Source organism: Pholcus phalangioides, unplaced genomic scaffold (assembly GCF_987345545.1).
Source record: "Pholcus phalangioides strain wild (caught in Gottingen) unplaced genomic scaffold, Ppha-v1.0 ptg000004l_1, whole genome shotgun sequence".
In the NCBI taxonomy this organism is placed as follows: Eukaryota; Metazoa; Arthropoda; class Arachnida; order Araneae; family Pholcidae; genus Pholcus; species Pholcus phalangioides.
The window spans coordinates 28074790-28090340 of record NW_028301597.1 but is presented as its reverse complement, the minus strand read 5'-3'; the positions used below and the strand labels follow the sequence as shown (position 1 = coordinate 28090340).

The window sequence follows — 15551 nt, the reverse complement described above, 5'->3', positions numbered from 1 at the left end:
CCCCCGAGCCAAGAGGTTTTTCCGAGGCCCTACTAGATAAATTCATGAAAGTTTTAACGATCTCATTTTCGTGAGGCTCTGTGCCGCAAATAGATGCTTGGTCACCCGGGGCAAGCGCATTTTGACGCCCCCTTGAAATGTTGAAAGAGATTTCAGAATGAAATTTGCACCCTGTGGTCTAGCGTCCGGGGCACGAGACACACCTGCACTCCCCCCCCCCCCAGTTGCGGCCCTGCCCGGGTGGGCCCATGCATTAAGACGGCACTGAGGGAAGGACAGGAGTACGCTTCACACCTGGGCTGACCACATTTTTCTGGAAAAATATAGGAATTGCCAAAAGCAAGCAAAGTCGCTAATTATTGAAAAAATCAACAATGATGAATAACTAGAGATTAAATAATTTTAATATTACAATTTTAAATGATTTAAATCCTTGATTTCAGAAAATAAGAGGCTTACTTGAAGAATTTGGTCTTTTTGAAAGTCGAGATGGCCAAAATTATGGAAAAATATCGATCGCGCCAGAAATTGCGAATCATATGGTCACGTTGATAAACTCTGCTGCAGGCTATATACGATTGTTTCCTTTTTTTTTTTTCCCGGACATCTACAGAATTGGAATCATATCGATTTCCTTCTGCTCCTCAATTTCATTGAAACCAAATTATTCGACTTGAACTGGATACTTGTTATTGTTAATAGCTAACTTTTGTCAAATCCTGTCAAAAACACATTTTCTCTGGATATTAAGCGTAAGTTTTATTTAATAAACGTTTTGGAAATTTTTTGACAAAAGTTCGTGAATCCAACAATCGTTTATTAAAATTTGGATTTGAATCTACGTAGCCTGTTTATTGGGGTCAACGATTTCGGTTGGGGGGAAAAAAAACGCATGTATATTTAGCTCTGAACGGTGTGGAAAGAATCCTCTATCTTAATAGTTTGGATCATTTTTTTTAATATAAAAATTCGACGAAGTTGTGATTATATGGGGGTTGACACAGGTAAACAACACATTTATTAATACTGATATGATAATTCTAATCTATTCGGTGCTCTCAAAGGCGTAACTGCCTGTTGTCTAAATTTGGTGTTTCCCAGAGTGGGCAATGTTGCCCTCTGGTGGTGATAAAATAGTCCAGGGGTAGGTATGAACTATGTATATAATGTAGGATCCTATGGGCCGGCTTGAGTTGGAAGGGGACGAGAAAAAAAAATTCTGAAAAAAAGGGGGGGGGGGCGATGGAAAACAAAATGTTTGGGAAACTCTGGTCTTAATAATAGTTTGCCAAACTTTTTTGTTTTATTGCCCCCTTCATTTTTTTTTTTTTGAGGACTACCCTTCCAAACTTAATCCAACCCGTAAGATCCTATACAGAACCCAAAGCTTCTGTCGTCACACCAGAGCCTTCCATGGCTCCACAAGAGGGAATATACCCACTTTCAAAAACGCCAGTCTAAATCCTTCTCAACCAATGACCCACAGGTGAAATGTGGTCCTCTGAGTCAAAGGTTCCGCACTCGGAATGTGGGAGCAGCACGGTCTAGACTGCTCTGTTCATGCGTCCCAGTGCGTTCTCTGCTTCTTCGCCCGGCCAGCTAGCATTGCTTGCAAACGCGCATGCGGCACAAGAGCAACGTTGCTCTGACTAGACAGGATTCTGACTTAGAGGAATGTGACTTGTGCCATCAAATGTCATTTTGCAAAACTGAATTAAGTATATTTTCAGGTCACTTATGTTTATGTGACCCGCGATGCAGTTCCACATTGCTTGAGTGGCCCTTAGCATATTCAAAGATAATTTAAGTGGCTTGGAGTGCATTTAACAATCACTTACATGGCCTTATGGTGCATTCTTAGATCACTTGAGTGGCTCCATGGCATATTTTAAGATCACTTGAGCGACCTGTGGCATATTTTTGGATCACTTAAGTGACCTGCGACATATTTTAAGATCACTTGAGTGACCTGAGGCACACTTCCAGAGCATTTAAGTGACCCATGGTGATTATACTATCATTGTTCCCAAAGAAGATAGGGTTAATTATAATGAAAAACAAACTACGATGAAGACTCGTCCATCTTCATTGACTACAATCAAGATACAAGATCAGAATTGGAAATGAAGTGGCATAAAATGAACCAAAATATATAAATGAAAACATGGTTCCAGAATAAAAACTTTTTGGGTCATATATGAGAGTTGTTCAAAAGTATCCGAACATAATTTTTTGTGCGTGAACCAATGAAGCTAAGGAGGCATAGTTTGGTGCACATATGTTGGTAATCCTAGCCTGCTTGCTTGAATTTTTCCTGCCTGCAAAAGCTGCTGCTGATGGACCACCAATGAGTGAGGACGCGAAAGTGAGTGACATTTCATTTTTGTTTTGTGACGGCCCACTCATTTAACTTCCTCATACATCACGACTGGCAGCTTCTGCAGGCAGGTAAAAATTCGAGCCTATGCACTGTAGGATCGCCTCCACACATGTACCAAACTATGTCTCCCTAGCTTCATTTGTGCACGAAAAATTATGGTCAGATAGTTCTTAAACATACCTCGTATAAGAAACACTGTTCCGGATAATATCTCTCTCACAAGGACTCAAAATGACTAACCACGAAGCAATTCAAAAAATAACACAAATTTATTTTACAGAACAGCTATATACCTACACATATTTATAAGCAGCGATTTGAAACATGACCAACAAATAAGAATTCGTCTTCAGAACAAAATTTTACAAACTGCACATGGTTCTCTACTGGTGGTATAGTGAAAGAAACCTTCTTCTATATAAGTGAATGGTTTCACTCTATATAAGTGAAAGAAACCTTCCAAAAAAACCTTGATGATTCTTGTGTTATCTTTACACCTCTCTCGACACAGTGACATTGTCAAATAATTGCTGTTGCCATACTCATCAATTTGGCGAGATTTATGTAGAAATGCATGAATGATTATTTATAGGCAAAAAAAATGACATTATACATGATGAATAATGACTATTAATACAATTTTCATAGCAGTATTCTCTGGTTTATAAATGAAAACTGGGATTCTTTCTTTAAAATATTATAACAGTTCCTTCTGACCTAGGTTATAAATAAAAACACGATTGCGGAATCGAAACTTGAGGTATAATCCTACCACACAGAAAGAAGTGGTAAAACTAGAAGGTAGAAAGTGAGATGAATTATTCAGATAACACACTGCTGTACTACAAATTGAAAACATTCATAAGAAATAATTGATTAATAAGAAGTCATGTTGAATTTCAGGCGAACTCGTAGAAATGCCTGCTCTTGTTGAACGGCGAAAAATGAGCCTAGCTATGTGGGCTGCTATGAAGTCACACATAATGAAACAAAGAGAGAAGAAAAAACAAGGTATTTTTTATATTTATGATTCTTTTTTCATATCTTAATGATTCTTTTAATCTCATGAAAACATTTATTTATTATAAACAATTAAATGATGCCGAAACCAATTTTCTTAAATTTGTGTCTTATTGTTATCATTATTTTCAGTGGATTTTTTAAAAAAATTTGATTATTTTAAAGTCTAAGGTTGATTAAGTCCTCCAACCACTCGGGGAAAGACTTGGCTACAGTATACCATGTCACGTTCATGAAAGCTCAGTTGCTGACAAGTTTTTCTTCGATTCACTATCTCTCGCTTTATCTAAAAGAATAGAATAAAATCGTTCGATGAGGAGGAGCGGCATGACAAAGCTAAAGTGTCGTCTCATGGGTGGAGGACTATATTCCCCCTCCCTCTTGTGATGGTCAAATGATATTTAACACCCAGCAACAACATACACAGACCATCATTGAGTTATCAGTTAAAAGTGTCTGACCCATGCAAATATAATTTTCCTGTTTAATAATCAGGAGTTGATATTTGGTAACAAACCCAAGCGGCCCAGCATGGTAGAGGTGGTTATATTGTAGTCAAAGTGTCCTAAGTTACTCAGCAAAGTGATCAGCCTATTTTCACATTTGTCAGACTTCAAACATTTTGTGAAAAATGTAGATTTCAGACATTGGCCATCTATGGTTGTATCTTTCTTTTGATGATTACAACCATATAGTGTATTGAAACGTGTTAAAAATTCGTAGTTTTCCCCTCAGAATTTCTCATTTTAGGTTATTTATGAGTTATTTGGGGTTACACATTTTGTACTTTCATATTCAGAGCAAGAAGCGGATGCAGCTGTGGAGAGACTACGCAGAGAGCAGGAAATGAAACGAAGGCAGGATGCTATGACTATTGAAGAAATTAGAGAACAGGTATGAAGATATTTTAAATGCCCGAATTCCATTTCATTGCACGCATTACAACTGCTTGGCGCTTTTACATTTCTTAGTATGAAAAAGCAAGGACCATATAATGTGTGAGATGAAGCAAAATTCCTCACGTATTAGTCTCAACTAATTTGGAATATTATCATACAGTGATATCTCACTACAACAATACTCGATATAATGATGAATCTCTGTACAACGATATGTTTTCCTTTTTTTCAAATTTTGTTTAGATTTTTCCCTATAGTCTGATATTAAATTCCTCTCAATACAACAATGACCATATTATGATAATAAATCCCTCTATAACAATATTTTTATAAACATATTCGGAAACTCCTTCAATAATATTTTAATATATTTCACTCAAAAAAAAAGTATTATTTGTTGCCAGGGGCAGTTGATAACATGAGTATTTTACATGACCTGATCCCTGGGAAGCGTGCATAATGTTGGTTTTGGGATTTTCTTCAGTGCAGTAAACACCTTTATGGAACATTCAACTGGATTTTATTAATATTCAATTCAAAAGTAGGTCTGGCTAATTCATATTTAATGTTTTGGGCTTCGTATCTCTAAGCGAACTCAATATTTCAAAAATTGAGAGAATTCAATACAACTTTTAAAATTATTGATGTGGCGGAAAACCTTACTAAATTTCTGCAGTAAAATTTTAACACTGATTCCTATGGGGACCATCTTTTTCCTGTCCCTCAGTGATGCTGATGATGTCTATTCAAAAAGCCTCATTACTGGGAGGATAGGAAAAGTGCCAAAAACCATTATAAAGTCATAAGCTATTATACATAATACTGGCAGTATTAAAGGAGTGACAGACCATTATAAAGGCATATACATGTCTGAAACGCATTGCTAGGGAACCACGGTAAACATTTTGAAAGTGATTGTTGAGGCCCAAAAACCATTGTTGCTTGACAGTTTTTCTTCCATTTCGGGCATTTGCCCTGCTCTGACAAACTTTTAAAGTAGCCTATCATTTGAGCCAGGTCCTGTTTGATATATATGCAAAATTTTGCGACAATAGATCTAAAATTGTAGATTTGAATAGAGAACACATGCACACAGAAACAGGAAATCAAAATTAAATGAAAATAAATTCTATATATTTATTTATATATAATGAAAATAAATTGTATATATAAATTTCTTGCTGATAGATTTCTCAGCTACAAGACAAATTGATAGAGCTGAAAAACGAGAAGCATGAGATGTTCTTGTACCTGAAGCGAGTTCTAAATGAAGATGAGAAAAGAAGAAATGAGGAGGAGAAAGAGCACAAGTAAGTTTGTTTAGAACTCATTACTTTCTCTTATTATGTTCATAATTCATGTATCTTTATGAAAAAATTTTCAAAAACTTTTGCAAGTTGCGTTAAATGTACAGTTTTTATTGTCAAAGAAGTTTTCTTGAGTAAATAGTGATCTTATAAAAAAGGCAATTTCCGTAAAAAGAATTATGCATTCTACCAATGAGGAAGGGAAAGCAAAATTGTTTTACCTCTTCCCTGACCTAAACAAGATAACTCTGTGTAGTCTAGTTAGGAAATAACCCCTTTCATCATTAACTTGATAATAAAGATAACCTTGTGAAAGAAGCAATTTTTTTTATTCACCCTCTCCCCCGTTTGTTTTTCTAAGTGAGGCGATTATGAGATTGGAAAGACAATGGTCAAACATGTTAATAATATAATAGGGTATGGGTGGGAGATTTATTTTAGGGTGATTATAGTCTGATTATGATTGATTGTGGTGACAAACTAAAGAACACCCAGTTCCAAATTCAGGCTGTCACTTTCGCTATATTTCTTGAAAATTCCTCCAAAGAAACAACTTTTAGCCATTTTTTGAAGGTATCTGAACCACATTCCATTCCTAATTGAGAAATCTGTCTTTTAACCTAGTTGGTTATTAAAATAAAATTAACTAATGTTTTCCCTTAACTTTGAAGAATATGAATTTGCTTAATCATGTGAATTTTTTTTTCCACAATTGTATAACCAGTTGTAAACCAACTTCTGACTATCGCTTTTATGTTCGTATTTTTTGTATATAGGCTATACTCTCTTCAAAACTATATTCACATTTTTTATAGTAGTAGTATGATACATATATAGGGTGTTTCACGAAGAGTGTCCAAAAAGAATAAAAATTATACAGTTGATTCTAAAATCAAAATTGAATATAAAAAGTGATCTTGGAACAGAGAAAAACCGAAATGTGATAGTTTCATTCATTCCTGTAAAATTGAAATTGGGGGGGGGGGGAATATAAAAAAAAATAATTATAGGTTGTACTTTTTGGCCTTAATCTGGAAAATTTCAGTAAGAAAAATCTGCAGCCTTATTTATTGCACCTAAATTTTTTTCCCTGCTTTCCCATTTATAGACTAATTTTTCAAGTCCATGCAAGTTCGTAACAGCGAGTATTGACTGCATTGTTCACTTTTACAACTATTTCTGCATTATTTTCAAAAATGACAAAATAAAGAATTTGATCATCATATATAAATGCATTAATTTCTTATTCAAATTTTACATTATTTAGTGGTAAATTTCTTTTTGCATAATAAAGAGAGGTATAAGTTTTAATCATTGAAATTTGTTGTTTTTTGGTAGGGAGGAAGAAGAATTTTAATTTTTACATCTCTTTCAATTTTTCTTAATAAGCGCAAAACTATCCTGTCTGAATTTTCCCTATTTTGTAAAGTAAAATATGAAAATATTTTACTTTACCTTTAGACACTCTTAGTGAAACACCCTGTATGTCTAAGTGATCCATACAGTCTACATTTGTATTCAAAGCAAAACTGCCATAAAAAAATCTATATTTTCAGTGATATGATTCATAGTGCACATCCGTATATCCCAGCTCCAGGAATGCCAATAGGACACTCAAATATGTACATGATAGGTGAGTTTTATTAATTTTAGTTTTTTTGAGGTTAATTTGTCTTCAAAATTTTCTGTTGATTACATTCCTCCTCCCATTTGGAAGATTGATAGGATTTCAGTCCACAGACCTCTCGTTTTGCAATGTTCTTGGCAAAATGGGAAATTCTATTGTACTTTCTAACGGCCTAATGTTTTATTAGGTGTATTGCAATGAGCCCACACATGTTGAAGCTAATTATAAAACTTACAATTGTTTGACCAAACAGCCCAGTTTCATCCAGCCTTATTGCAGTAAGTTATGCTCTTCAATTAGCCTATAACACATGTTGTCAAATAGCCTGGTTTTATTCAGGTTTTTTTAGAGGCCATTAGGCCTAATCTATGGTGTTATTTTGCAAGAAAAAAAAATTGAACCCCCGCCTCATAGAAAATCATATGTACACCTATGGAGGCCAGATTTATCAATTAGTCTTTGTAAATCTGTTAAGTGCATATTTCTGAAAAGTCTCAACTTTGAATGTGAGACCAGCTGTCTTTAATAATGTACTGAAGATGTATTCACACCCAAAATTCCCGACTGTATCTATGGCACAGCCTACTCTTTTTTCCCCCCTCAAATATTTACTACAATACAGTAAAACCTCCCCTCCGTAAAAGAGGGGTGACTGTAAATCAGGGGTCTGAAATACATACTTTTATTATGTAAGGAGAAATTATTATTTGGCCGTAAAAGAGGGGTGACAGCATCCGAGGGGTGTTCTTTAAGAGGGGCTACTGTAATTCTTGAACACGAACATGAATTTTGTTCTCATATTGTTTTATGTGCTGTATACATTTTGTTTTGAAGTCTATGGTTATTGATTTTTGTTTCCGATTTATAGCTGGTAACACTTTCATGAACCGCAATCAAGTTCTTTATAAAGTTGGGACAGCTCCTCAGCAGAATGTAAGAGCTTTTACTGCCTTTTCTCAGGATTTTGGATGCATGATGTGTGTTTTTTCATATGAGGAAAATTTTTTATGTAGATGATTCCAATTTCTACTGTGACTTGCTCAACATTTAACTGCTATTGATTATATGTAAAAAAACAACAATTGCTGCAGAATAGTTGTTTCTCATATTTTGATGAATATTTTTGTACTCATTCTGTCAAATAAGGGCACAATCAAGAGATCAAGAAGTCCACCATCTCCTCCACCTGGATATCAGCCTGGATTTGGATATAAACAGCATGTCACACCATATGGACAGAGTAAGATTAAATTACATTAAATTTCATTTCATTGTTACCATATTTTCTCAGTTTTGATGTACAGTAGAGTCTCAAAAATCTAAGCCCTGAAAGTTTGAGTTTCTGGATAATCCAAGACACTGAAAATTTTTTAATTTACTTTTTTTGAGACGCTCTTTCTCTCGTTTTTTCCCCTCCAAAAACTCAAAGTCTTTATTTTTTCCTCAGTAAAACTATATAGTATGTACGTATTGTATAGAAAATTCAGTTTGAAAGGGGATTAGGCAGCCCCCACCCTATAATGAGTAATTGGTGTAAAAGGATTATCTACATGTTTGATTTTATGAACTGACATGTTTTTTATAAACTAGTTCTTTGTTCCCAAAAATATGTAATTTTTTAAAAATGTTTTTTCCCATTTACACACTTTTGATTCTATGAAATAATTGTTTGAGTCCCTAAAAACGAGCATCAACTGCATAAAGTTGAGTCAGATATTGAATTTTGTGTTCTTTGTATTGCAAAAATAGTACTGCACCAACACAAACGTTTCCTTGAAAAATTTTATAAAGGTTGCTCTGGAATATTCAGGATGTGAAAAAACGAAAACCCCATATCAACGAATATTTTTCATCTATTTTTTGCTACTGCTGAGCCCAAAACAAGAAACATTATATGTCCTTCTGTATATAATCAAGAAAGGCTTTTGCACCAAGAAAAATAGAATTTCTGCAAGTGTCACATCCATCTTTAGTTCTGACTCAACCATTTCTAATTCCCTTTTCTTCACAGGAAAATAAAGAATCCTGGAAAATAAAGGTTTTTTTTTAACTCCAGGAGTAGACTCCTGTTATATACAGCTTTAGTTATGGACTTGGGGAAAGAAATGGATTCAGGGCTTTAGTATGCAGCATTTCATATCATACATCCACAGAATACTTAAAGGAAATGAAAAAAAAAAAAAAAAATTATACCATGTTACCTTGGCTAACGAAGATAATTTGTTCCAGATATATGTTTGTTAGCCGAAATGCACAACCGAAACCAGCTTCAGTCTACTAATGATACAACCCGTTCAAGTTCGTAGGTGTTCCCATCCATTTGTGATTTGGTTAGACCATTTCTGTGTCTGATACATGCAGATGGAAAAGATAATCTCTTAGAATGTCTAGACTGTTTTGTTTAATGCTAAGAGTCTTGCACTAAAATAATGCATAATATGGAAACATGGGCATTTTTTTTCTCTTCTCCTTCAAAATTTATTTTCTATTAGCTGAATCTTTTATTTTACATGAAAATTTTCAAAAATTTTAGAAAGACAAGTGGAGGTACATTTGAAAAAAATATTCTGAAGTGGACATCAGTAAATCGGGGCTTGAGTGACAGTAATTCCAATGATGGTAGTAGCTAAAATTCAGCTCACGATGCAGCTGTTTTATATTAGCACGTGCATCCACATTCCAGAAAAGGGTTGTTAGCTGAGGCAGAACAATCACAAAAATAATCTCCATTAGCCAAAGTATTTGTAAGCTGAGGCATTTGTTAGCTTAGGTACCACTCTATTTCCAGAGTTGCCAACTGCTACGGATTGTCTGTAGTTTCTACGGACAGCTGCAATAACTACTAACTGACTCTGTGACCTCGGAAAGTTGCTTCAGGAGGTGGGGGCTCACGTGGCTTGAGCGTTCTAGGTCCCAGTGCCGATGAGGTGCTGTTAAAATGAACTTTCAATTACATTTTTTTTTAAATTGAGTTTTGAGTGATTATTTTTTATTGTACTATTATTATGTTGGCCTGTGTTTATAAACAATTTTATGTGCATGTTTGAATGGTTTACAACAAATTTTGCAGAGCCAACTTCATATTCCAATGCTGTGAATTCTGGATATTATACTCATTCCACTGCGTCAGCTAGTGGGACGTCCTCGACAATGGTGGTAACCAATTCTACGCCTCCTTATGCAGCTTACCCGGTGTCACATCCAGCTGGTCCATTTCCTACTCAGGAACAGGCTAAACATATTCCTGCTGGATACCATGTGTCTCATTTACAACAGCAAGGTATACAGAAGTTTGATGCTATGAAAAATTTCATATTTAATTGAGACAGGAAAGATATATATATAATTATTATTATTATTTGTATTTTCACCAATACATATGGGTTTGTTAAACTAACTTCTGTGCATTCACATTGAAATTTGGTACTGCCGTGGTCACATTGTAATTTGACCATGATAGTGCCATTTTCCTTGTTTCTGTTGCAATATAAACATGGCCATTTCTCTCAAGCAGTGTGCATTAAAGAAAGAAAATTTCTCTGACTGGATGGTCTGCCTGGGGCTAACAGGGCTGTCAACTTTCAGGATCTAGCGTGCAGGGGTGGGAACTCTGCGCCAATTGCGCCGCACTGCGCCAAAACTAATATCTTGCGCCATCCTGCTCCAATAGCGTATTTTCGCATTTTTCTGCGCCAAATAGCGAATTTTGCTTCAGTATGCCCGGAATTTTGGAAAGGACGCCAAAAACATTTTGTTCCTGCTAGCCACGAAACGTTTCTTTACGAGAGAGAAGAGCGTGTTTTATTCCGCTATACTTAAAGTATCGGCCCCTGATCGGGCTTTCCATCGCGAAACCCCGATATTGTCCGTGATCGTGGAACTGAAGATGGCTTGCAATGCCTTTCAGCTTTAAAGTGCAAATTCGAGTGTTTCCGTTAAAAAAAAAAGTCGTCACTGGAAGCAGCAGAAATTACTGTAGTCGATTGTCATTGTGTTAAATCCCGATGTTTCGTGAAAAAAATTTTCATTCCGGGAGTAAAAAGCGCATGTCCGCCGAATTACGCATGTTAGTTTAGAAACTTTGCCGAATAACGAGCGTTAAATCGCTAATTTTGCCGAATTACGAGCGTTAAATCGCTAATGTTGCCGAATAACGAGCGTTAAATCGTCAATCTCGCCAAATATCGAGCGTTAAATCGTCAATCTCGCCAAATAGCGAGCGTTAAATCGTCAATGTCGCCAAATAACGAGCGTTAAATCGTTAATCTCGCCAAATAGCGAATGTCAGATCGCCAATCTCGCCAGATAATGAGTGCTGAATCGCCAAACATCGAGTTGATTGTTCCGAAATTCTCTCCCATTTTGCAACAATTTCTTTCCAAGTATAAAAAAATTAAAAACTTATAAAATTTTTTTAGCTCATTTGAAGTGCTGCTGTTCAAGGCAGCAAATAGTGCCCACAGTAAGCAAAAATCATCTTAAATAGACGGGTGCAAAAAATTTTATGATAGCCGCTCTTTCAAACAAGGTGTCAAAAGCCTAAAATACAAAAATCAAGCTGACGAAAAGATGTTTGATAACAAAAGACAGTGCAGTTTTATTTTGAAAAGGGTTGAGGGTTAACGAAAATATTCTTGTTAATTTCACCGTTCCAATTTATAAATATCTGCTCCGAATCTCATATTTTGCTGCTCCAAATCCCGAATTTGCTGCTCCAAATCCTGAATTTGCTGCTCCAAATCCTGAATTTGCTGCTCCAAATCCTGAATTTTGCTGCTCCAAAGCTGCTCCGAAATGGACTTAGTCACTTCCCACCCCTGAGCGTGGCAGTGCCAGATTTCACAAAATTCTCAGGGCTTCCAGATAACAAATTTATATTATCTGTTTTCAATTATTGCCATCAACTTGAAAAAAAGAACTACTTTATTTGCTGTTTTTTTTTTTTTGCTGCCACTGTTTTTATTTTTAGAAAGCAACCCTCATCCTGATTACATGAAAATGAAAAGCTTTCGTGACATCGCACCACCTAGACTCCAGGCCTAGTAGCCTGTATGAAAGGGGGTCAAAACGAATAACATGGCGTAAACAAACAGGATGGCCTGTTCACATTGAAAACACTTTTTTATATACGTTTAATTTTAGAACAGCTGATGGGTGATTCAGATACCATATTTTCACTATGTATTACTACACTGACCATATTTCACCCATTTTCATATACACAGGACCATAACTAAGATTTTGCTGCCCAGGGCAAACATTATTTTGCCGTCCCACACACACCTTTAAAATTTAGTAATTTTGTAATTGTGTTCTTTGTTCCCATGTAAAATAGCCACTGCCTAGGGCAGATCCCTCCCTCTTCCTGATTCCAGCTCTGTCTTTACAACAGGAAATATAGGACAAAAATTCTGAATTTATTGCTGGAAATTGTCAATGGGCGGGTAATTAAGGGCTTCTACAAAGTTTGGTCAATTGTAATTTCACAGAAAAAAAAAAATGTTCAACATAACGAAAGTGTCCGGTAAATATCAGAAATTTATGTGAGCATCATTGAAAAAACTATATTTCTTTAGAACAGTGGGACACCAAATTATAACAGAAAACACAGCTATGTTACTTGAAATATGGATACTATGGTCACTGCAAGTGTTCACCTTACATTCCAAGGTTTGACTTGGGCAGGTGCAGAGTACGCAGCAGCAGCACTAGGCTGCAAAATATTAAGGTCTGTGAAAATAAAATACATTAACATACATTGACTACATAATCCATTGCAACTACCTAACAAAGTCCTAGATCAAAGTGAATAATAACTAGTAGCTAAGTATCAATTATTTAGGAGCTACCAGCAACAAACCTTATTAGACAACACGCCTAGGAAGTCCTTACCCAAGCCTTTTGAGCTCAACTGGTAATGGAAACATGCTCCAATTATAAAGAACATCCAAATAACTTGCCCATTTTACATGTCATTTATTTCACTGCCCCCCCCCCCCCATCAAGCTTTCTGAACATGCTATATGTATATATATATATGCCATAAAAACCCCATATTTTCCTTATTATGCACCCATACAGTTATTGTGGTGAGTTGCAAAATGACTGATCCCAGCCTTCTGGCAATTTCCATAGCATACAAATTAGTCTCTTAAAGCCTTTATTTTCAAATGTCAATAGGAAAAGATGCTCACAAAACGCTTGCACCACCACAATAATCAAAACATGATTAAAAAACCCTTTATGTGCCCATATCTGGCATGTGGTTGACGAAAACACATGCAGAGTGAGAATTTTTATTTGCCCTGGGCATGTCAAGATATAGATTTGTCCAGCACTAATATACATTGACAATAAAAAACATGTCAAATTATTTTTAAATAAAATTATAAAGTTTCAACATTTTTACTTGTGATTCAAATTGTTTTTAAATTTTACCCGTAAAGGTTTTGTTGGTACATTGCATCAACCGATTCCTCATGCTGAGCAGAAACCTGGTATGCAAGAAGAAAAGTACTATGTGCAGGTATGTGTCTGTGTATTTAGTTTTAAGGACGTAAAATGTGTAATATTCATTCACTTCACAGAGTAGGAGAACGATAATTTTTTCAGTCAGTTTCATGGTAGATTAACTACCACTCTGTGTACCTATTTGGCTATATAGATTGAAATTTTTCTTTGCTAACACCACACACACACACACATTTGCATGCTGTGTCTGTGTATCTCTGCTTTAAAAATTTTGAGAGGGATGGATGTCAAAAGTTGTAAATACTAAAGGTACAGTTTTTATACCAAAGGGTTTGTTTTTGTGTTGCTTGAACGTTTGTAGATATATATATGTTTATAAATGTGTCATTGCTGATGGAGTTTTCATTTGAAAGTATGTTTTTTTTTACAGCCTGGAGGTATTACCTCTGGTTACCCAGTGAGAGGGCAGCCGCCTCAGAATAGATTTCAGCCCCCGAATTCCCGTAATGCATCTTCTCCAATTCAGGTAAATTAAAAGAATCGTATAGATATGAATATTTTTTATGCACCATATTTTCCTACATATAATCTGCAGAGGCGGCGTATAACTTTCACACCCAGTCCAACCCTGACTTCTATGATAAAACACCCATAATCTTTGAAGCTATGGCTGGAACTCCCTGAGGTTAAAAAAAAAGATATCTGCAAGAAAAAGCAACCCCCCCCCCCCTTCCCGTAGTTTATGCATGCAGTCTGAAAGGGATAACCTGCATATGCACAAATTTCATTTATCAACATTAAAATCTTAAGAAATGGAATAAAGGGGTCATTTGCCATTTTTTTTGTAGGAAAAAATTATTCTTCTACTAACATTTTTTTATATGTCTAAAAAATTGCCTAGTAGTCTTTAAAAAATTAAATTTCTAAATACTTGAAATTTTTTCGCAAATTAATTTTCAAATATTTATTTCAAATCTAACCTGTTTGGAAAAAAAATCTTCCAAACTAAGATTTGGCAGTATATAATGCTAAGAAATTTGTTTTTTCAAATGTATAATCAGTGAATTATATGCAGGAAATGAACGTATGGATTGGTACTTTTTTAACGAATGCACTATCGTAATTTTTTTTAACATCACATGCAAATGTATGCATGCTATTTTAAGAAGGAATTTTTATAATGAAACATCGTATTTGAAACCTATGATTAATTTAGGATCTCTTGAAATAGTTAAAATTTTATTTAGATATGTATAGTGAAACCTCAGTATAATGACACTCTGTAGACCAAAAAAGAACATAAATGCAGAGGGAATTATCATTATATCAAGAGGTAGCATTATCAGGTGCCCCAAAATTTATGCAGTTGTTGGCGTCTCTTTTGAATTGGCATTGTGTATACCTTCATAAATTACATTTAGTTTTTGTTCATTGCAAAAAATTCTAATTGTTTGGTTGATGAATAAAATTCAGCAAGTTGTTCCACCCGGTAAAGTACTTTATCACACAATACATTTGTATATTACTCAGAAAGTAGTAGTAATAACAAAATCACATTAATAATACTTGATATTGGTATAGTTGATATTTGTTTATTTTCTTAAGTCAATAACTTGGATGATTTGACATATTATTTTTTAGGTACCTGCTAGGAAAGAAGACTTGATGAGAAGAAACATGCCTGGTGATAACCAACGATAAGAATTAATAAACTACAGGAAACGTACAAGTCAACTGAGTATGTAAACGTGCACCTATTTTTGAGGACCAAGATGAATCAGAAAGGTTTCCAAGGATTTCACTTGAGCACATCAATTTTCATCTTTCTGAAAGCTGAACTTTATTCT

At 35.2% G+C, this 15551-nt stretch overlaps 1 protein-coding gene across 2 annotated transcripts; it reads left to right on the top strand.

The window, feature by feature from the left end:
- The first annotated feature begins 651 nt into the window (after window positions 1-651).
- Window positions 652-15483, top strand: LOC149087036 (uncharacterized). Of its 2 annotated transcripts, none has more exons than XM_089231253.1 (11): window positions 652-752; window positions 3284-3391; window positions 4200-4294; window positions 5488-5609; window positions 7163-7239; window positions 8102-8166; window positions 8380-8473; window positions 10304-10513; window positions 13680-13759; window positions 14135-14230; window positions 15346-15483. In XM_089231253.1, the coding sequence occupies exons 2-11, from the start codon at window positions 3298-3300 to the stop codon at window positions 15403-15405; spliced, it is 993 nt and encodes a 330-aa protein (XP_089087379.1). In that variant the 5' UTR covers window positions 652-752; window positions 3284-3297; the 3' UTR covers window positions 15406-15483. The 2 variants fall into 2 exon arrangements, with proteins under 2 accessions (XP_089087379.1, XP_089087378.1); XM_089231252.1 differs by lacking the exon at window positions 652-752 and adding an exon at window positions 879-1004.
- Window positions 15484-15551: the final 68 nt, after the last annotated feature.

What these genes read in the sequence shown, in the direction of transcription:
- LOC149087036 (XM_089231252.1), top strand. An exon ending in GAGGAGGAGAAAGAGCACAA is followed by an intron (nt 5,610 to 7,162) that starts GTAAGTTTGTTT and finishes CTATATTTTCAG; the next exon opens with TGATATGATTCATAGTGCAC. An exon ending in CTCAAATATGTACATGATAG is followed by an intron (nt 7,240 to 8,101) that starts GTGAGTTTTATT and finishes TCCGATTTATAG; the next exon opens with CTGGTAACACTTTCATGAAC.